The sequence below is a fragment of the Dasypus novemcinctus genome, chromosome 8, assembly GCF_030445035.2.
Source record: "Dasypus novemcinctus isolate mDasNov1 chromosome 8, mDasNov1.1.hap2, whole genome shotgun sequence".
Lineage (NCBI taxonomy): Eukaryota > Metazoa > Chordata > Mammalia > Cingulata > Dasypodidae > Dasypus > Dasypus novemcinctus.
Window position 1 is genome coordinate 98,474,011 of NC_080680.1, and position 22,550 is coordinate 98,496,560.

At 39.3% G+C, this 22,550-nt stretch overlaps 1 protein-coding gene across 2 annotated transcripts in view; it reads right to left on the minus strand.

The window, feature by feature from the left end:
* CNTRL (centriolin) overlaps window positions 1-22,550 on the minus strand; it is a 138,409-nt gene that overhangs the window by 15,990 nt on the left and 99,869 nt on the right. For both annotated transcript variants that reach the window (XM_004483561.4, XM_058302462.2), the window contains exons 26-33: window positions 14,734-14,926; window positions 11,875-12,005; window positions 11,624-11,764; window positions 11,395-11,521; window positions 10,452-10,616; window positions 9,500-9,659; window positions 8,266-8,381; window positions 7,968-8,185 (exon numbers count right to left, since the gene is read on the minus strand). In XM_004483561.4, coding sequence (XP_004483618.2) covers window positions 7,968-8,185; window positions 8,266-8,381; window positions 9,500-9,659; window positions 10,452-10,616; window positions 11,395-11,521; window positions 11,624-11,764; window positions 11,875-12,005; window positions 14,734-14,926 — 1,251 coding nt within the window. The remainder of the gene's footprint in view (window positions 1-7,967; window positions 8,186-8,265; window positions 8,382-9,499; window positions 9,660-10,451; window positions 10,617-11,394; window positions 11,522-11,623; window positions 11,765-11,874; window positions 12,006-14,733; window positions 14,927-22,550) is intronic.

Below are 22,550 nucleotides of genomic sequence, written 5' to 3' on the forward strand. Positions count from 1 at the left end.
AAATAAGAGAAAAACATAGAAAAAAATTAAGCAGTGTCTCAGGGACTTTGGTAACATCATAAAGTGTACAAACATATGCATCATGGCTGTTCCAAAAGAAGAAAGACGGGAAAAGGGGAAGAAAAAATATTTGAGGAAATAATGGCCAAAAATTTCCCAATTCTTATGACAGGCATAAATATATAGGCCAAGAAGCACAATGTACTCCAAACAGAATAAATCCTAATATACCAGCTCTGAGACACACACTAATCAGAATATAAAGTGCCAAAGATAGATGGAATTCTGAAATCAGCAAGAGGAAAGTAATTTATCACATGCAAGCGATCCTCAATAAGAGTAAATGCCGATTTCTCATCAGAAACCATGGGGGCAAGAAAGCAGAGGTATGATATATTTAAGGTACTGAAAGAGAACAACTACAAGTCCCCGACTTTTCATACAACAAAACTGTCCTTCAAAAATGGGAGAAGGAAGCAGACTTGGCTCAACAGATAGAGCATCTGCCTACCACATGGGAGGTCCATCGTTCAAACCCAGGGCCTCCTTGACCCGTGTGGAGCTGGCCCACGCGCAGTGCTGATACGCATAAGGAGTGCCCTGCCATGCAGGGGTGTCCCCTGCATAGGGGAGCCCCATGCACAAGGAGTGCACCCCATAAGGAGAGCTGCTCAGCACGAAAGAAAGTTCAGCCTGCCCAGGAGAGGAGCCGCACACATGAAGAGCTGACATAGCAAGATGGAGCAACAAAAAGATACATAGATTCCTGGTGCCACTGACAAGAATAGAAGTGGACACAGAAGAACACACAGCGAATGGACAAAGAGAACAGACAACTGGGGTGGGGGGTGGGGGGAGAAATAAATAAAAAATAAATCTTTAGAAAAAAAGAGCTATTGGTAACTTTAAACAGAAATTTCATTTTAAAAAAAGTGGGAGAAGAGTTTAAAATACAGAAAAAGAGTTCATCAACAAAAGACATGCCCCACAAGAATTATCAAAGTTCTACAGGTTGAAAGAAAAAGACAGGAGAGAGTGGCTTGGAGTAGTGTGAAGAAATGAAAATCATCTGTAAGAGTAACTAAAAGGGTAAATGCAAAACCCAAAAATACTGTATCCTCAACATGCAATGGTACTCTTTATATAAGAATTAGAATACAACTGAACAAGGAAAAGCCTTATTTCCTGATAACAAAAGTAAAAAATAAAGTGGTAAAGTGGGACAGAAACAACATAAAGAGTGGAAACAGGGATATGAGAGAAGAAAACACGTATGCTTTTGAAGCTAAGTTGGTATCTTTTCAAAATAGTTATAGGTATAGGTTGTATAATACAAACACCAGGGTAATCCAAGAAAGTATTTTTAAAAATACAGAAACAGAAATGACCAAGGGAACAGTCAGATACATCACAAAAGATCAACTATACAGAAAAGGAGGTTGCAATAAAGGAAAAGAGAGGAAAAAAAGACATATAAAAACCCAAAAGACAAAATGGCTGAAGCAAGTACTGCCTTTACAGTAATAACACTGAAAGATAATTAATTAAACTCCCCAAAGAAAAGACAAAGATTGGCAGGAAGGATAAAAAAAGCACAATTCAACTATAGGTTGTTTACAAGAGACTAACCTGAGATCCAAAGTCACAAATAGGTTGCAAGTATAAGAATGGAAAAAGATAATCTATGCAAATAGCCAAAAAAAAACCAAACAAAAAACCTGGGGTAGCTATCCTAATACTGGATAAAATAAGATTTTACATCAAAAGCTGTTATAAGAAACAAAGAAGGACACATATATTAATAAAACAGTCAAGCCACCAAGAAGAAATAACAATCATAAATATTTATGCACCTATCCCAAAATACATGAGACAAACTTTGGCAAAACTGAAGGGAGAAAGAGACATCTCTACAACAACAGTTGGAGACTTCAGTACATTACTCTCATCAATAGATAGCACATCTAGACAGATCAATAAAGAAACAAAGAACTTGAATATATGATTAGTGACCTAGACCTAACAGACATATACAGAATACTGTACCCCAAAAAGCAGGACATACATTCTTCTCAAGTGCACATGGCTCGTTCTCCAGAAGAGATCACATGTTGGGTTACAAAACAAGTGTTGTTAAATTTTAAAAGATTGAAATTATACAAAGCATCTCCTCTGACCACAATAGAATGAAGGTGGAAATCAGTAACAGACAGAGAACTGGAAAATTCACAAATATATTAAAGTTGAATAACATACTCTTCAACAATCAATGGGTCAAAGAAGAAATTATAAGGGAGATCAGTAAATATTTTGAGACAAATGAAAATGAGAACACAACCAAACTTATGGGATGCAGCAAAGGCAGTGCTGAGCAGGAAACTATAACTGTAAACCAGGGGTTCTTAACCTTCTTTTGTTCCACGGACCCCTTTGCCAGTCAGGTAAAAACCAAGGACCCCTTACTAAGTCCACACTATACTGTGTATTATTTAATAAATATATCACACCCACACCAACATGTCCCCACAAGACTGTTTTTTTTTAAAATTTCAATTTAAGCTCACAGACCCCTTGTTAAGAGCCCCTGCCCTACTTATATTAAAAAAGAAGAGCTAAAATCAAAGACCTAACTGCACATCTGAAGGCACTAGAAAAAGAACAGCAAACCAAACCAAAGCAAGTAGAAGGAAAGAAATAACAAAAATTAGAACAAAAATAAATGAAATAGAGAATTAAAAAAAAATTGCATTAAACAGCACCAGAAGTTGGGTCTTTAAAAAGATCAACAAATTGACAAACCCTTAGAAAGACCAACAAACAAAAAAGAGAAGATGCAAATAAATAAAAAATGAGAGTGGGGACATTACTACTGACCTCACAGAAATAAAAAGGTTCAAAAGAGTATACTATGACCACCACATCAGGGAACCAAGAGTGCCTACACAGGAAAACTGCATCCATCAGCCATGTGGGATCTAAGCCCCCTCTCGATTTAGAGGAGAAGTGGACGTCATCATCTCAGGGTCCACAGGATGGAGGAATAAAATATAGATTAGAGTGGACTTATTGGTATTCTTACTATTGTGACTCAAGCAATGAAAGAAATTATATCATTGATGTGGAGACAGTGGCCACGGTAGTTGCTGAGGGCAGGAAGAGGGAAGAAGAGATGTGATATGGGGGCATTTTTGGGACTTGGAATTGTCCTAAATTACATTGCGGGGACAGATGCTGGACATTAGATATCCTGCCATAACCCACTGAATGGACTGGGGGAGAGTGTAAACTACAATGCAAACTATAATCCATGCGGTGCAACAGTGCTCCAAATATATTCACCAAATGCAATGAATGTGCCACAATGATGAAAGAGGTTGTTGATGTGCGAGGAGAGGGGGGTGGGGTATGGTATATATGGAACCTCTTATATTTTTTAATGTAACATTTTGTGTGATCTATGTATCTTTTTAAAAAAAAGACAAAAAATAAATAAATTTAAAAAAAAACAACATAAGAGGATATGATGAAGAACTGTATGCCAACAAATTAGAGAACCTAGATGAATTGGACAAACTCTTAGAAAAACACGAACAAGATACACTGAGTCTAGAAGAAATAAAAGATCTCAACAGACCAATTACAAGTAGAGATTGAATAAATCATCAAAAACCTCCCAACAAAGAAAAGCCCAGGACCAGATGGCTTCACAGGTGAATTCTACCAAACATTCCTAGAATTAATACCTGCTCACAAACTCTTACAAAAATTTGAAGAGGAGGGAACACTACTGTGGCAGTTTGAGATTATTTTGAATCCCAAAAAAAGAAAGTTATGTTTGTAAACGAATTCAGTCCTCTGGGTGTGATTCCCTTTGATTAAATTCACTGGAGGGACTTCGGTTAGATTACTTGATAACTTTAGGGCTTTGGATTGGACTACATCAGTGAGGTATGCCTCAGGTTGAGTCTCTGTTCTTTTGCTCGATTTGCTATAAATGAAAACACAGAGAAAGACTGACTCAGACACAGGAAGAGAGATTTCTGTCATTTTTTATCTTGCCATGTCACAGAAAGGAGAAGGATCAAACAGCTGATGCCCCAGGGAGAGGTGAACCATTTACCTGATAGCTTACAGATGAATATGGGAAGACAGCAGACCAGCAGAGATGATACAGGAGGCCTGAAAAAAACAAATCTTATGCTAGGAGAGAAAGGCCTATAGGATCACTTAAGTGCAAAGCCCCAAGAGGCTGGGCCATGGAGCAGCTCAAGAGGAAAGGGTGTGGGAAGCAGATGTGGCTCAAGTGAATGGGCTTCCACCTACTACATGGGAGGTCCTGGGTCCAGTTCTTGGTGCCTCCTGGAAGTGGTGTGACCTACCTCCTGGAGGTAGGTGTGGCAAGCTGACACAACAAGATGATGCAACAAAGAGACACAAAGAGGAAAGGCAATGAGAGACAACAAACCAGGGAGCTGAGGTGGCTCAAGTGATTGAACACTGCTCTCACACATGGGAGGTCCCAGGTTTGGTTCCCTGGGCCTCCTAAGGAGAAGATGAGTAGACATAGAGAGCACACAGGAATGGATACAGAGAGCATACAGCAGGTGCAAACAATAAAGTGGGGGAGGGAGATAGATAAATAAAATAAATCTTGAAAAAAAAAAAAGGGGGGAAAGGGTAAGCCCAGAGGGGAAGGCTGAAACCTGGGTAAAGATCAGTAGCCATCTAGCTTCACCACTTGGCAACACACCAGAACCAACAGCAGCTTACTTTGGGAAGAAAGCATCTCTGATGGTGCCTTGGTTTGGACTTTTCATGGTCTTGGAACTATAAGCTTTTATCCCAAATAAAACCCTTTATAAAAGCCAAGAGAGTTCTGGTATTTTGTATCAGCAGACCTTTGGCAACCTAACTCATTCAGTGAGACCACCACCACTATAATACCAAAGTGAGATAAAAAGTACACAAGAAAAGAAAATTAGACTCATTTCTCTTATGAATATAGATGCAAAATTTCCTCAAGAAAATACTATCACATCAACAAATACAATAGCACATCAAAAGAATTATGCACCACAACAAAGTGGCGTTTATCCCAGGTATGCAAAGGTGGTTCTACTTAAGAAAATCAATAATGTAATACACCACATTAACAAAATGAAGGGGGAAAAAAACCACTTAATCATTTCAACTCATGCAAAAAAGGCATTTGACAAAATCTAGCATCCTTTCTTGATAAAAACTTAGAAAAATAGGAATAGAAGGAAACTGCTTCAACATGATAAAGGGCATATATGAAAAACCTATAGCTAAAAGCATACTCAATAGTGAAAGGCTGAAAGATTTCCTTCTGAAATCTGGAACAAGGATGTCCACTGTCATCACTGTTATTCAACACTGTGCTGGAAGTTCTAGCCAGAGCAATTAAGCAAAAGAAATAAAAGGCATCCAATCTGAAAAAGAAATAAAACTTCACTATTTGCAGATGACATGATCCAATGTATAGAAAGTACCGAAAAATCTATAACAAAGCTCCTAGAACTAATAAAGAAAGTGACGGGGTACAAAAGAAACACCCAAAAATCAGTACTGTTTCTATACACTAGTAAAGAGCAATCTGAGGAGGAAATAAAGAAAATAAGTCCATTTACAATAGCAACTAAAAGAATCAAATATCTAAGAATATATTTAAGTATGTAATGGACTTATACATGAAAAACTACAAAACTTTACTAGAAGAACTCAAGTAAATCAAGGCATCATCAAGAGATGCTGCCTTGCCAAGTTACAGCTGTGGACAATGAGGCACCTAGCAGGGTAAAACGCTGGTCTGCTCATTTTTCCCATCTCTGCTGGGCCTTGTCTCTTCAGCTTCAAGCTGCTCATGGACCTAGCCCTTTGGGGGCCTTTTCTCATGCCTCTGTGCTTTGCTGATTCCAGCCTCTAGCCTCTGGAACCTCTCCTCTTCCTCTGAGGCTTTCTTTCTTCATGTCTCTACTTTCAGTCCTCCATTTATAAAGGACTCTGGTAAGAGGACCAAGATCCACCCTAGGTCATGTCTCACTGAAGTTATCCAATCAAAGGCCCACCCTCCACCCCCCCAACTGAATCCAATCCAACCAAAGGGTCCCACACCCACAGAGATGGATTAGCTCCAAGGACATGGTCCTTTCTAGGGTCCACAAAAAGACCCAAACTGTCACAACATTCTATGCTTACAGATTAGAAGACTAAATATTGTCAAGATGTCAGTTCTACCCAAAATAATTTACAGATTTAATACAATCCAAATAAAAATTCCAACAGTTTACTTTAAAGACATGGAAAAGCCAATTATCAAATGTACATGGAAGGGTAAGGTGCCCCAAATTGCCAAAACTGTCTTGAGAAAGAATGCAATTAGAGGGCTCACACTTCCTGACTTTAAAACTTACTGCAAAGCTACAGTTGTCAAAACAGGCACAAGGACAGTTATATAGATCAATGGAATCAAATTGATAGTTCAGAAATACACATCTATAGCCAACTGATACTTTACAAAATTGTCTGAGAACCCATTTTATTTATATCCTTCACAATGGACTTAAAAGATGGGATTTACCAGTTTATCCACACAAGATTAAAAATAGATGAACCAGAAGAAAGAAAACACATTTCAAGTGATTTAAAGCAAGAAGGACAATGGCAAAGGATTACATTTATTGGCTGTGCTTTAGTAACAATTTCCTTTTACTCTTCTGATTTAGACAAATATATTAGAAGGTGTTATTTGAGAATATTATAAAATGGATAAGCCATATTCCCTTTCTATTAATGGATAAGACTTCCTTTACAGAGTCAGAGTTTAGGAAGGGTATTATTGCCATGGAATAAATTGGGATTTTACTCAACTTGCAATCTGTAAGTTAGCTGGCTTTGGTTTCATAGACATTTTAGAAGGAATGAGACTCTTGGGTCAAAGACAAACATAAATTATTACTCATGGTTCTAGCCAGAGTATCAGCATTTGCACCATTCTCAAAGACCTGGTTCCCACTAGATGATATGAAGAGAATCACTTGTACATAAAGTAGGCTGCATTACACAAAAGGATCCCAAAGCTTTGGGAACCTGAATCTTCTTTTTTTTTTTTTGTGGTACCAGGGGCCAGAGATTGAACCCAGGACCTCCCGTGTGGGAAGCAGGGCACATTGGTTTCCCATTAGCAGCCATTCTAATGAATGTAAATTGGTATCTCATTGCAGTTTTGATTTGCATTTCCCTGATGGGTAAGGATGTTGAGCATCTTTTCATGTGCTTTCTGCCCATTCGTTTATCTTCTTTGGAGAGATACCTATTCAAGTCTTCTGCCCATTTTTAAATTGGCTTGTCTTTTTATTACTGAATTGAAGTATTTCTTTACAGATGCTGGATATTAAACCTTTATTGGATCTATGGTTTCTAAATATTTTTTCCCATTGTGTAGGTTGTATTTTCACTTTCATTATAAAGTCCTTTGAGGCACAAAAGTTTTAAATTTTAATGAGATACCACTTATATACGTTATCAGGGACTGGGTTGGGAGAGTAGGGAATGGGGTGTTAATGCTTAAATTGTACAGAATTTCTATTTGGGTTGATTGTAAAAAGTTTTGGTAATAGATGGTGGTGGTGGTAACACAACACTGTGAAAATAATTAACAGCACTGAATTATATATGTGAATGTGGTTAAAAAACAGGGAAATTTTAGGTTGTATATATGTTATTAGAATAACAATTATAAGGAAAAAAACCTGTAAGTTAATTCACAGAGAAATGCAATTGGTAAACTGTAAAATGATACTGAGTCAGTGGAGTGATTTTGTTTTTTTCTCCTTTTCAGTATTTTCCAATTTTTTATAGTTTAAATTACTTTGTCTATTAAATTTAAAAAAAATGTTTTAGCCTTCAAGAAGTGATTCTGCAAGCTTATTTGTTCCTGTTCTCACCTTTTAGTTTGTGCCAACTTCTTTTCACAACTGTCACATTTCTCTTCAAGATCTTCCTTTTGTTTGGTCAAAGACTGAATATGTGCTTGTAATGCTTGGGTCTCAGCGGCCATTTGCTCTATTTCTCGTTTGTCCTTCTCAAGGAGCTGCTTTTGCCACTCTATTTGCCCTCTCTGTCGCTGGGCTGTCTGCTGCAAATTCTCTAACTCCAGTTTCTCCTAAATTAGATAAAAGAGGACTCAGACATCCTAAAAGAGAAAGACTAGTTTGCTAAGGGTACAACAGCTTTATTCATTACCTCTAGCACTTCAACCTGAGTCTTTTCTAGCTCAGACAGCTTTTGATCATGCTGTAGCTTCAACCCTTGCAGTTCATTGTTTTCAAGTTGCAACATGTCCAGAATATTCTTGAGTTCTAACAGACAGAAACAAAGCATAGTCTAAGCTTCTAAATGAACTTGGAAACATTTACAAAATGAAACAGAAAAATAATGGTATTGACTGATATAAGAAACAATAAACATTATCAATCAGATACCTAATTATTTTAATGGAAAAAAATCCCTTTAAGAGTATTTTAAAATATTAATTTATAAGAAAATATTTTAACAAAAAGTTACAAAGATTTGTTCTAAAATCATTTCCCCCACATTTTTATATTAATAAAAAGAATCAAAATAATGGGAAATGCTTTAAAATATAAACCTAGATTTACAGAACAATTTTTAGCCCTTAAAACAGATATTTAAAAGTGAGCATTTTTTTCCTAATTTTGAAAGAACTTGCTCATTGTAGATTTGGAAAACAGAAATAAAAGTATAAAAGAAGAAAATGTAGATAAGCCTTATCCCAAAGGTAATCACTATTACCAGAGCATTTTGATGGTTTGCCTTTCTGGTGCGTGCGCGTGCGCACACACACATATATATTTTTTAAAATAAAATGAGTTTTACTGCATAATCAGTTTTTTCATTCTTCTCATAAGCATTTTTGCATGGTCATTAAATGTTATTAAAAATAAGGTTTTAAACTGGTTATTTAAATTGCTTCAAAATTTTGCCATTATTAATATTGCTGCAATGCACATAAATGTTGCCCTCTCTAGATAACTAGAAATGGGCTCAGAGGTTCTACAAGTGTCAATTTTAAGAGTCTTGAAATAGGAAGATTTTTTTCAATTGACACTTCAGTCAACAGCCTATAATTGTTCTTCTTTCATTAGGCAATGAATATTATTATTTTGCTTTTAAAATAAACCTTACTGATTTAAATGATAAAAATATCATATTCTTTTAAAACTTTGCTTTCCTTTGCTTACTAATAGTTTATTTGACCATTTGCATTTTTATGTGACATTTTCTAACAGACATTTTCTAACCTCAAACTTTATGCTTATAAAGTTCATGTGATTGTTGAATGGGACCTCACATATATATTTTTAATGTAATATTGTTACAAAGTCAATAAAAAATAAAAAAATTAAAAAAAAAAAAAAAAAAAAAAGTTCATGTGATTGTTTTCCTTTAAACTTACCAGTTTTATATTTAGACATTTGCCCTACAACTACCTGAAGATTTTCTTCCTCTTTTCCAATTTCCTGCTTTATAAGTGCAAGTTGGGCTTTTTTTTCACTAATCTGAACATTCAGTTCTCCTTTCTGAAAACTCAGTTCTTCTAGAAAAGATTTTAATTCCTGTGCAGAAAGGAGGAAACAAAAATTTAAAAATAACCATACCTGTCCACAAAATTATAAACAGAAATTACTTAAAAATCAGCTCTGTTATTAAGTGTCACATTTCAAAGAAATTCCAATTTGGAAACAAGCTTATTTTTGTCTTTTATGTCAGAAACAGAACTGTATTTTGCACTAACATATTCCTGTATGGTAGAAGAAATTAACATACTATCTTCATTTAACTTTATAGGCAATATTTATTATGTGCAAAGCACACAGAGAAAAAAAGGCTGACTCATGACTCAGACATGGTCCCTACCCTCAAGGGGCTTAGCATCTCATAGAGAGATATGACAGGGCACATAAACACTATCACACAATGCTACAAATGCTAAAGGCCCTGGGAAACATGCAAACAAGAGTGCTATAGAATTCAGAAGTGAGAGAAACTCCTGCTGGGGTGGAGAAAAATCAGGGAGATCTTCTTAGGGGAGGTAGTATGAAGTTGGGCTCTGAAAAATATGTAGGAGCTGGCTAGTGATGAGCGAGAAAGGGATTCCTGGAGAAGAAACTTTTGAAAAAGGGCCCAGAGATTAGAAAACCTTGGGCATATCCGGAACATGAGCTGAGGGGGACTACACACAACAGCCATAGCATGAGTAGGTAACAGTACACCAAACCGAAGTTACAGAGGAGGAGTCAAGATCTTGGAAATTTTTGTTTGCATTCAGTGGGGACCAATGAAAAAATCTCAAAATAAATCCATAGCATGGTCCTAGGACTCTTAAGGAAACCTAGTGGGAAACATACCCTGATATGACTGCACTTCTCGGCTATTTCAGTTTCTCCTAGTCTCAGAGCTTCCTGGAGGTCAGCTTTTGCCTGGACCGTGCTTCCCTGAAGTAGATGCATCTCTTCCTTTTTATGCCCTAATTGCCTGTCCAAGATGGCCATCTCCTGCTGCTGATCTGTCACCTGCATTAAGAAAAGGGAGGAATGCAAAGCTTGATAAAGGCCATATAGAGTGTTCAGTACTAAGATGGAGACTAGTCAAACCTAAGATACCTGGTGAGGAGGCTGGAGGGATAAATAAGGAGCTAATGCTACATCCAGCCTCAAGATCAGGAAGGCCAGGCTGGGGTTAGGGGCATGAAATGCCTAATAAAGACCTTAAGTTCACATACTTAAAATCAGTCAAACCACCACCACAACAATATGATAATAATGATTATCCCACAGGCTATGGTTTTCAAAGCACTTTCATATTAATGCCTTATTTGATTTGATAACAATGTTGACAATGGCAGTTAGGCAGGGATTTATTTTTATTCGTTTTGTAAATTTAAAAATTACTTATAATTTTTAAAGGCAAAGCATAGTTATTTACAGAAAAATCAGAAAATCTAGACAAGCAAATGAGGAAAATAGAAAATACTCATAATTCCCTCCTCTTAGATGATCACTGTTGTACTTTAGACTAAAAATATAAACACAAGTGTTCATAAACACACCTAACACAAATAATCTCACTTATTTTTCACTTATTTTTCTCAGTAACATACTGTATGAAGTTTGGATTCAGATATGGGTTGGACTCTATACTCCTAACCTATATGATATAATGTCTCATTTATTTTTATTTTGTATTTTCCAATTTTTTTGTACAATCAAACATGTATTACTTTTATAATCATAAAATGAATGCAGGTTTCAAAGCAGCATGAATTTGTTTTTGAAGTGCCTGTTGCCATACCTGGCTTTTCAGCTTCTCCAGCTCTGCTTTCTTGGCCTGAAGGAGGGTCTCAGATTCTGTGAGGACTTGCAGGTGGTGGTCCTCATTGCGTTTTGCAGTCTCGATGTCTTGTTGCAGTTTCTGAAGCCTGCAAAGCATGAGCAGCACTAGAGTAGATCCCAAGGGAGAATGTACCCAAAAGCTGTCTTCCAGCACAAAGTCCTTGAAGCCCCACAGTGGCCCCACTTACTCTTCTGTCAGTTTTTCTTTCTTCTTATTCAAACATTGGAAGTCTGAGTCTTTTGCTGCAATAACTTTGTTTATTTCTTTCAAGATTTCTTCTTGTTCCATTTTGTGCTGCTCCAAATCTTGTGCGTCAGCCTGGAGCAATCTAAAACACATCACTTAATTCCCCCCCAACATCTTAGACTTAACATCATATTATTTATCATAAAGTGATTACTATCCTCTATACATTAATGGCTTAGAGAGTCTACATACCTTAGCTGCTGATCAGCTTTGACAAGGTTAAGAGCAGTTTCCTGAGCTCTCCTTTCTAACTCCTCAGCATCTGACTCAGCTTGCAATAAACTTCTCTTGGCATCAGCAAACTTCTCAACAGTATTTTTTGTCTAGAAAAGAAACTTTCATTAAAAGCAATTCAGTTATAATACTCACAACAATTAGAAGTGTAAATTGATACAACTCTTTTGGTAAAACAGCAAGGCAATACAGAAAGACTTACAAAAAAGCTCATTCAGTTCAATTCTCTAACCCTCAAAAATAATTCAGGAGCAAAGAACCACTATACAAAAATGCTCATTCTATGTTGAAATAATATAAAACTTGACAAAAAATAGATTCAATAAGTGATAATGCATAAACACAATGGAATGTTGTGCAGCCTTTAAAATGAGGAGACGGCAATCTAGTGACATGAAAGAATGCCAATGACGTGCTTACTGAAAAAAAAAAGTAAAATGGTTTAGTACTGTGAAAGCAACTATGCAAAACTATAATATATCTGTGTCAACAAAGACAGAATGGCTAGGCAAAAATAAAAATATTCATATGAGGGTGGTGGGACCATAGATGATCTTTTTTATTTCAAAATAAGCTGTAATATTATTAATGTATTATTTTTTCCAATTGAAAATATCTACCCAATTAGGTGGCAATGAAGTTGATTTTACCAAAACTTCCTCCATATACAGATTCTTGGTATAACCTAGATATTATCAAGTTAAGTAAAAACTCATTAATCTGAAGATGATTTAATATGTCTGAGAAACAAAAACATTAAATACTTCTGAAAAGTAAAACTGCTTTCTATATATTTTATCAACTTGGTTTCTTTTCTTCCTAAAAGTGTTTAAAACAATGTCATCAAAAGGTCCAAAAAATAGACCTTGGTTTGCACTTGTTTGAGCAGTGACTCACCTTCAGCCAATAAACTCAAGTTTTGTTCAATTACACCAAAGTTAGAAATGTCTGTATATTCAACTTGACTATTAAATATCCTGTGTGGATGCAAAAGGGTTGGTAACCTGCAAAAGGGCTGAATATTTTACCATACTTCTTCAGTTTCAAACAGCTGGTTTCTGTCAGTTTCATCAGCAAAGCACTGGACCAAAAAACCTCACTATGTATTCTAAAACACACATTTCTACGTAGTTTTTTGTCTCTTTCTATGTCAGGTTTTAACAAGCCTGTACATTACTTACAAAACACAGCTACTTCCTCCCTCTTCCTGCTCCCTACCAGGTTGCCTCCCTGAGTCATTTTGGGAGGAAGGAGAGGGAAAAGCTTATTGCTAAACCAGTTACTACTTTGCCTACTACTGATACAATCAATTTTCTTTTAAATACCAGTGATAGGATTTTCTGTAGTCCTTCCCACTTATTTTCTCTCATGGTAATCTAATATGCGACAGCAGAGGGAACCGTTCGTCTGAAAAGTGATAAGGAAACTTTTCCATTCTTATTAAAGCCATCACTCAAATAATTTATTTAATGACAAATCACTCATGTCAGTCTCTGGGTAATAAATTTCTAATTATATAAATAGATCCATGTTGAAATAACCATATAAAAGTGTTAGTTCCTGAGATGTTTCATGTGGGTAAGGGACTTTTTTTTGTCTTAGAATTCTCATCTAACTAAAAAAGTTCTCTTGGTGAGGCAGAACTTCAACTGTATGATCCGGGCCACTTACCAGTATCATTGAGCTTCAACTGTAAACTGGGCTAACACCATCTTTATAAGATTGCAAAAGGGTTAAATAAAGTGGCATTTATAAACCAGGCCAATGTGTGGCCATGGTGGGGGCTCAAAGAAAGTTAGCTTCCTTGCCTCCCCTACGTCATTCTATGCTGTAGTCTAAAGAATACTGTCTCAGACAAAAAAAAATTTGAAATTTTTATCTCTACTAACTTGGAGAAAAAAGTAAGACTAGGAGTCTTGTGAGGTTTATGATAGCTTTATAAGAATATAAGGGGAAAAAAAAGGATAAGGAAGTAGGAGTGTAATGGGAACTAAATGATTTCAGGAGCTTTAAGCATGTTATGTCATTTCCACCCCCCCACACCTCCCCCACCCTGCTGTTTTTTGCTGTCTGTGTCCATTTGCTATGTGACCTTCTGTATCTAGTTCTCTTTTTGTCTTCTCATTTTTCTCCTCTAAGATTCACCAGGATTTGATCCTAGGGACCTCTGATGTGGACAGAGGTTCCCTGTCATTTGTGCCACCTCAGTTCCTGGTTTCTGCTGCGCTTCACCTTGACTCTCCCCTTCTTTTTGTTGCCTCGTCATCTTACTGCGTGACTCACTTGCATGGGCACTGGCTCATCATGTGGGCACTCAGCTCACCACATGGGCACTGGCTCACCATGTGGGCACTCGCATGTAGGCTCACCGTGCAGGCACTCGGCTCACCACGCGGGTACTCACATGTGTACTCGATTCACTGCGCAGACACTCAGCTTGCCATGTGGGCACTGGCTCGCCACACAGGAATGCTTTCTCTTTTTCTTTCTTACCAGCAGGCCCCAGGGATCAAACCCTGGTCCTCCCATATGGTAGGCAGAAGCCCTATCACTTGAGTCACATCCACTTGCCATGTTATGTCATTTAATTCACATTGAACAGCCGTATGAAACAGGTATCCTTCGCCTCAATTTATAGATAAGGAAAGCAAAGCTCAGATGACTTAAATGACTTCCCAATTTCTCACAGCTCCTTTAATTAGCAGAGACCAGCCTGGAACCCACCTTAACAACACCTTCTCTTTCTAAACCTTCATGTCAATGACAGTAAGCTGTCTTACCCACTGACCCCACACCCCAAACTATAACAGGACATACTTTCTCTTTTGTGCATGAAAGTTCACTCTCAGCCTCTGCTAAGAGCCGGTCTGCTTCCCTGAGCTCTATGCGGCGTTTAAGAAGGGTCTTTTCAATGCACTCAATTTCCTCCACAATATCTTCATGGTGTTTGAGTGATTTTTCTATTTCTAGTTTAGTAATAAGACTCTCAACATTTCCATCGATGAAATCTCTAAAAATAAAAAACACACACAAAAAATCACATACATTAAAAGATTTTAAATGTAGACAATGTAGGTACTTATAGCCCAATTACTAAAAAGATGCATCATGATTTTCTTATATGAGATGGGATATGAACAGCAGCTACCTTTGATTACATTCAAAGTCTCCTGTTACTTTTTATTCAACATGGGCTCTACTGTTGACAATAGGTATGTAATATGCACAATGTATAATGCAAGTTGTTTTTTTCTTTTTTTATATAACAAAGATTACTGTATTGTCAGCACTTCACCAAGACATTCTGATACTTCTGTTCTTCTGAAGTATAAAAATATAACAAACCATTATATCCATCCAAACAATAATGATCCATTCTCACAAAACTATTCTTCAAAACCCAGCTCAAAGCCTGCCCTGAAGATCACCTGATTTTTAAAATTTACTCTTTTCTTCTAAACTCTGGGGACTGTATTAGACAAATCAAGTCAGGACACACAATCCAATAAGTAACTCAAGGCTAACATGACAGAATTATTGAGGAAAACGGACTTTGGCCCAGTGGTTAGGGTGTCCATCTACCATATGGGAGGTCCGCGGTTCAGGCCCCGGGCCTCCTTGACCCGTGTGGAGCTGGCCATGCGCAGTGCTGATGCGCGCAAGGAGTGCCATGCCACGCAGGGGTGTCCCCCGTGTGGGGGAGCCCCACGCGCAAGGAGTGCGCCCGTGAGGAAAGCCGCCCAGCGTGAAAAGAAAGAGCAGCCTGCCCAGGAATGGTGCCGCCCACACTTCCAGTGCCGCTGACGACAACAGAAGCGGACAAAGAAACAAGACGCAGCAAATAACAACCAGGGGAGGGGGGGGAATTAAATAAATAAATAAATCTTTAAAAAAAAAAAAAAAAGAATTATTGAAAATGGGACTATCCATGACTGCATGACAGAAAAATATGAAGATAAACTCATCAATATGTTAACATTTTCTTAGGTTCTTTCTCTAAATGATAGACACACAAATGATTTTTGCTGTCTTCTTTGAACATTTTTGTCTTATCCAATTTCCTAGAAAAGAAATGGTTATTCCACTGCCCTACCCTCCCTCTCCCAGCAGAAAACAAACTTCAAAATAAAAACAAAACAAAAATTCCCCACATACATATCCACAAAAATATTGCTTTTCTTGCCAGAACAAGTTTGTTCCTGGATCTGCTTCTAGAAGGCAGCAACCTCTGGGTCTTCCATAGTCCTACCATGCCCCCAACCCTGGAGCCTGGCCCACCCTGGCTTAAATTACAAAAACTGGGGAACTGTCATAATCTACTGACCACTGTAGAAAGTGGATTTCTACATAATTGGCACAAACAGCAGACACTGCATTTATTAACAAACCTGTTTTGTGCTAGATGGGCCCTAGGCCAGGTGCTGGGACAGAGATGGAGGCCCCACTACTGCCTGGAAGGAGACACCTGGAACTTACAAAAGTGTGTGAAGAGCGCTATGCCTGAGAACTAACCCTGAGTGGTAGGTCCCTGAGAAGAGAGGCTTTGTATAAGACAGGGTCCCTAACCTTGGTATTGAATGACACATTGGAATTAGGCAGGTGGGGGAGGAAAAGGAGAAGACATTTCAGGCAGACAGGACAGCACATGCAAAGGTATGGAAGCAGGAGAAAACATGGTGCTTGGGGAAACCACAGGAAAGTTAACTAGAGCCAGCCTAAATGCTGTGTGTGGGATAGAAGGATTAAAATGGTAGGCAGGATTCACAACCTGGAGGACAGTGTATATATCTTGATACAAGAGTGGCACAGTAAGATTTGCAACTCTGTCAAGGGTAGACACAGAAGGCCAGTGAGGAAACTATTGCAATAGCCCAGAATGAGACTAGTTCAAGGTCAGGGCAATGGAGATGAAAGGAGTCCAGTTTGAGAGCTCTTGGTGTTTCATCACTAGGACTTGGTAACCAACTGGATGTCTGGGTGAGTGAAGGAAAGTGAGGAGTTGAGGCTAACTTTTGTGATTTTAGTTAGGGTAAATGGGGAGAAGGAAAAAGTTGTACCATTCTCCAAGAGGTAATCCAAGGAAAGCTGATAGAGCTGATTTAGATTATTGTCTGTGATGGTTAGGCTAATGTGTCAACTCCACCAGTTAGTTGTGTCCAGTTGTTTGGTCAAGCACTGGGCTAATTGTAATACAAGAATATTTATGGACTTTAGTCACCAGTCACTTTACTGCATAGATAGCTGATTACATCTACATCAGTCAGGGAGTGTGCCATCAGCAATGAGTGACACTTTATTCAATCAGTTGAATGCCTTAAAAGGGGCAGTGATTTCAGCATTCAAAGAGAATATCCCAGCTTGTCTTTGGATAGCCAACATCTCCCAGAAACTCATTAAGTACCTTCATTGGATTTTCACTGGACCCCTGATTTGCAGCCTGCCTGCAGAACCTGTACTTGTAAATCCCCACAAAAATCTAAGAGACTCATAAAATCACATACTATTGATAGATATTTCCTATTGATTCTGTTTCTCTAGAGAACCCTGACTAATACAGCTTGATACTGGGAGTGGTTCTTGAGAAAGAGTCTTAAACAGGGGATGTTTGAGGTGGTTCTGAGAATTTTGCAATTGGTTCTCCACTCTAATTGGATTCAAGGGTGCTAATGACTCCCTTTCCAATAATGAAAAGACTGCTAACAGTCCATGGTGTGAGTTGGCCACAAAATATCATCACTGGATTCCCCTACTTCCACATTTATAAGAAGCAAGGATCTGGGTGTGAGTGTTTTCAGCACCTCAAAAGAGTTTTGTGGAGTCAACAGGTATAATGATGTTGGCTGGCTCCTAGATACTCTGGATACAGTTACAAAAGAAAGAGATGAGTTAAAGGCTTCAAGTGTGAAACTTAAACACCACATGAATGATGTGAAACTTTCTATTTGTGCTCTGAAAGAAAATCTTGTCTCCCGGAGCCATAGGCTTGAATAACCTGAGAACCAAACTCAAACTCTCATTGTATGAGTAGCAAAGTTACAAAAGAAACTAAAATCTCAACCCAACAGGGTTTCTGCAGTTAAAGTGAAGGCACTGATTGGAAAGGAGTGGAACCCAGATGATTAAGATGGAGACACGTGGGATGATGATAATACTGGTGGGGACACTGAAACCCCAAATTCTGCTGAAATTTTACCAAATAAACCTGTGATGGCCCACCCTGTGGAGACCACACCTTGTCAACCTTGTATCACCCAGCCTCCAGCCTGCCCAAGGGAGTCTGCACCTCCCACAGCCCTGAGGCAGGTACCAGCCAAACTCCAGTTTGCACTGCACACCCTCTACCCAGTCCTGAGGAATCTGTCTTCCAATCCTGCCTGAAGAGATTAATCTTCTCTTACCAGAAGAAAATGCAAAGGAATGACCTGAAGTCAGTAGTTTGCAAGACATTTCTAATCCTTCTCCTTTCCCATCCCCTTCACCCCTCTTGTCTTCCAGACCTATTACTAGACTAAAATCACAACAAGCCCCCAAACGTGAAATACGAAGTGTGACCCATGAGGAAGTATGGTATACTCTGAAAGAAATGCATGAGTTTTCCAATTTATATAGACAGAAATCAGGGGAATATGTGTGGGAATGGCTACTAAGGGTATGGGATTATGGTGGAAGGAATATAAAGTTGCAATTTATTGATACGGGCTCACTAAACAGAAATTCTGGATTCAACACTATAGCTTGAGGTGTTAGAAAGGGCTCTAACAGTTTCTTTGGGTGGCTGACTGAAACATGGACCAAAAGATGGCCTAGCATGTTTCAGGCTGAGATGCCCGATTTGCCCTGGTACACAGGAGAGGAAGGAATGCAAAGGCATAGAGAGATTGGAATGCTAAAATGGATTTACCATCTGAGACCTGCCTACCCACCCCAGGAATGTCCAGAGGACACACCTTTAACCAGGACTGTGAGGAATAAATTTATAAGAGTAACTCCTTCTTTTCCCAAAGAGCTGTGTGGTTGCTTTTCTCTGTAGTCCAGGTATTACAGTAGGGAGGGCTGTAATGGAATTAAAACCATTAAACACTAAGGGGATGATTGGATCTCTGTCCAGTAAAAGTCAAGTATTGGCAGTTAATCACCAAAGACAAGGTGGGTGTGGCTACGACAATGAAAGGCAGATTCAAAGCAGCACTAAAAATAGTCTGAGTCGCATAGAGTTATGGCATTGGCTAATACATCATGGGGTACTAGAAGTGAATTAGATGGGAAGTCTACTAAATTTCTTCTTGATCAGTATAAACAGAGGAGTTCTGGGTTGAGGGAACAAAAACTAACTCAAATTACAGAGGCAGAGAATCACAGCCCCATAATCAATATCCAGACTTGAGACACTTTATAGACCCAGAGCCCCCTGAATGAGGAGAAGGCCAGGTCCCCTTGGGGAAGGATCCTGTTAAACTGCCAAAAATCTATACGGTTAATATTCCTCCCACCTTCCCCCAAGGAGATCTATGGCCTTTTACCAGTGTAACTATGCACTGGGGAAAAGGAAATAATCAGATATTTTGGGGAATAGACACAGGCTCAGAGGTGACATTAATTCCAGAAGACCCAAAACGTCACTGCAGTTCACCAGAGTAGGAGCTTATGGAAGTCAGGTGATTAATGGAGTTTTAGGTCAGGTCCGTCTCACAGTTAGTCCAGTGGTTATATCCATAGCCATTCTGTGCTTATTTTCCCAGTTCCAGAATGCATAATTGGAACAGACATACTCAGTAGCTGGTAGAAACTCCACACTGGATCCCTGACTTGTGGAGTGAGGGCTATTATGGTTGGAAAGACCAACTGGAAGCCACTAGAATCGCCCCTATCTAGCAAAAGAGTAAATCAAAAGCAATACTGGATTCTGGAGGGATTGCAGAGCTTAATGCCACCATCAAGGGTTTAAAGGATGCAGGGGTGGTGATTCCCACCACATCCCATTCAGCTCTCCAATTTGGCCTGGATCTTAGATGGATCTTGGAAGATGACAGTAGATTATTGTAAACTTAACCAGGTGGTGACTGCAATTGCAGCTGCTGTCCCAGATGTTGTTTCATTGCTGGAGCAAATCAACATGTCCCTGGTAACTGGTATGCAGCTGTTGATCCAGCAAATGCTTTATTCTCAATTGCCATTAGTAAGAATCACCAAAAACAGTTTGCTTTCAGCTAGCAAGGCCAGCAGTATACCTTCACTGTCCTGCTTCAGGAGTATATCAACTCTCCAGTCCTATGTCATAATATTATCCACAAGAACCCTGATCATCTCTCCCTCCCCCAAGACATCACACTGGTCCATTATATTGATGATATCATGATGATACCATGTTGACAGGACCTAGTGAGCAAGAAGTAGCAAAGACTCTAGACTTATTGGTAAGACATTTGTGTGAAAGAGGATGGGAGATAAACCCAACAAAAAAAATCCACTTCAGTGAAATTTCTAGGTGTCCAGTGGTATGGTGCATATCAAGATATCCCTTCTAAAATGAAGGATCAGCTGTTATATCTGGCCTCTCCTACAACCAAAAAAGAGACACAATGCTTAGTTGGTCTCTTCAGATTTTGGAGATAGCACGTTCCTCATTTGGGTGTGCTACTCTGGCCTATTTACCGAGTGACCAGAAAAGCTGCTAGTTTTGAATGGGGACCAAAACAAGGGGAAGCTCTGCATCAGGTCTAGGCTGCTAAGCAAGCTGCACTACCACTTGGGCCATATGATCCAGCAGATTCAATGGTGCTGAAGTTTCAGTGGCAAACAGAGATGCTGTCTGGATTCTTTGGCAGGTCCCTATTGGAGAATCACAATGCAGACCCTTAGGATTTTGGAGCAAAGCCCAAACTCTCCTTTTGAGAAACAGCTTTTGGCCTGCCCTGGGTCTTAGTAGACACTGAACGCTTAACCATGGGCCATCAAGTTACCATGAGACCTGAGTTGCCTATCATGAGTTGGGTATTATCTGACCCACCAAACCATAAAGCTGGGTGTGCACAGCAGCACTCCATAATCAACTGGAAGTAGTATATATGAGATAGGACTTGAGCAGGTCCTGAAGGCACAAGTAAGTTACATGAGGAAGTAGCCCAAATGCCCATGGTCACCACCCCTGCCATGTTACCTTCTCTTTTCCAGCCCATAGTTTTGGCCTCTTGGGGAGTCACTTACAATGAGCTGACTGAGGATGAGAAAACTTGGACTTGGTTTACAGATGGTTCTGCCCGATATGCAGGTACCACCCAAAAGTGGACAGCTGCAGCACTGCAGCCCTTTTCTGGGATATCCCTGAAGGATAGTGGTGAGGGCAAATCCTCCCAGCAGGCAGAACTTCGAGCAGTACACCTGGTTGTTCATTTTGCTTGGAAGAAGAAATGGCCAGAGGTTCATTTGTACACTGATTCATGGGCAGTTGCCAATGGTTCAGTTGGATGGTCAGGGACTTGGAAGGTACATGATTGGGAAAATGGTGACAAAGAGATCTGAGGAAGAGGTATATGGATAGACACTTTCTAAGTGGAAAAAAAACATGAAAATATTAGTGTCCCATGTGAATGCTCACCACAGGGTGACTTCATCAGAGGAAGATTTTAATAATCAAATGGATAAGATGACCTGCTCTGTGGCTAATATTCAGCCTCTTTCCCCAATCACTCCTGTCATTGCACAATGGGCTCATAAACAAAATAGTCACAGAGGTAGGGATGGAGGTTATGCTTCAGCTCAGCAACATGGACTTCCCCTCACCAAGGCTGACTTGACTACACCACTGCTAAGTGCCAGCAGCAGAGACCCACAATCAGCCTCCGATATGGCACCATTCCTAGAGGCGACCAGCCTGCTACCTGGTGGCAGGTTGATTATATTGAATCACTTCCATCATGGAAGGGGCAGCAATTTGTTTTAACTGGAATAGACACATATTCTGGATATAGGTTTGCATTTCCTGCACACAATGCTTCTTCCAAAACTACCATCCATGGACTTATTGAATGTCTTATCTACTGCTATGGCATTCCACACAGCATTGCTTCTAATCAAGGAACCCATTTTACAGCAAATGATGTGTGGGAATGGGCACATGCCCAGGGAATTCACTGGTCTTACCATGTTCCCCCTCACCCTGAAGCAGCTGGATTAACAGAATGGTGGAATGGCTTTTTGAAGACTCAAATACTGTGCCAATTTGATAGCAATACCTGGCAGGGCTGGGGCAATGTTCTCCAGGAGGCTCTGTATGCTCTAAATCAGCATCCACTCTATGGTGCTGTTTCTCCCATAACCAGGATTCATGGGTCCAGGAATCAAGCGGTAGAAATGGGAGGGTACTACTTGCTATTACCCCTAGTGGCCCACTAGGGAAGTTTTTGCTTCCTGTCTCTGCAACCTCAAGCTCAGCTGGTCTACAGGTTATAGTCCCAAAAGGAAGAGTGCTGCCACCAGGGATTCTATTGAACTGGGAGTTAAGACTGCCCCCTGGCCACTCTGGGCTCCTCTTACTTCTGAATCAACATGCAAAGAAGGGAATTACTGTCCTAGCTAGGGCGATTGATCCTGACTATCAAGGGAAATAGAACTACATTACATAATGGGGGAAAGCA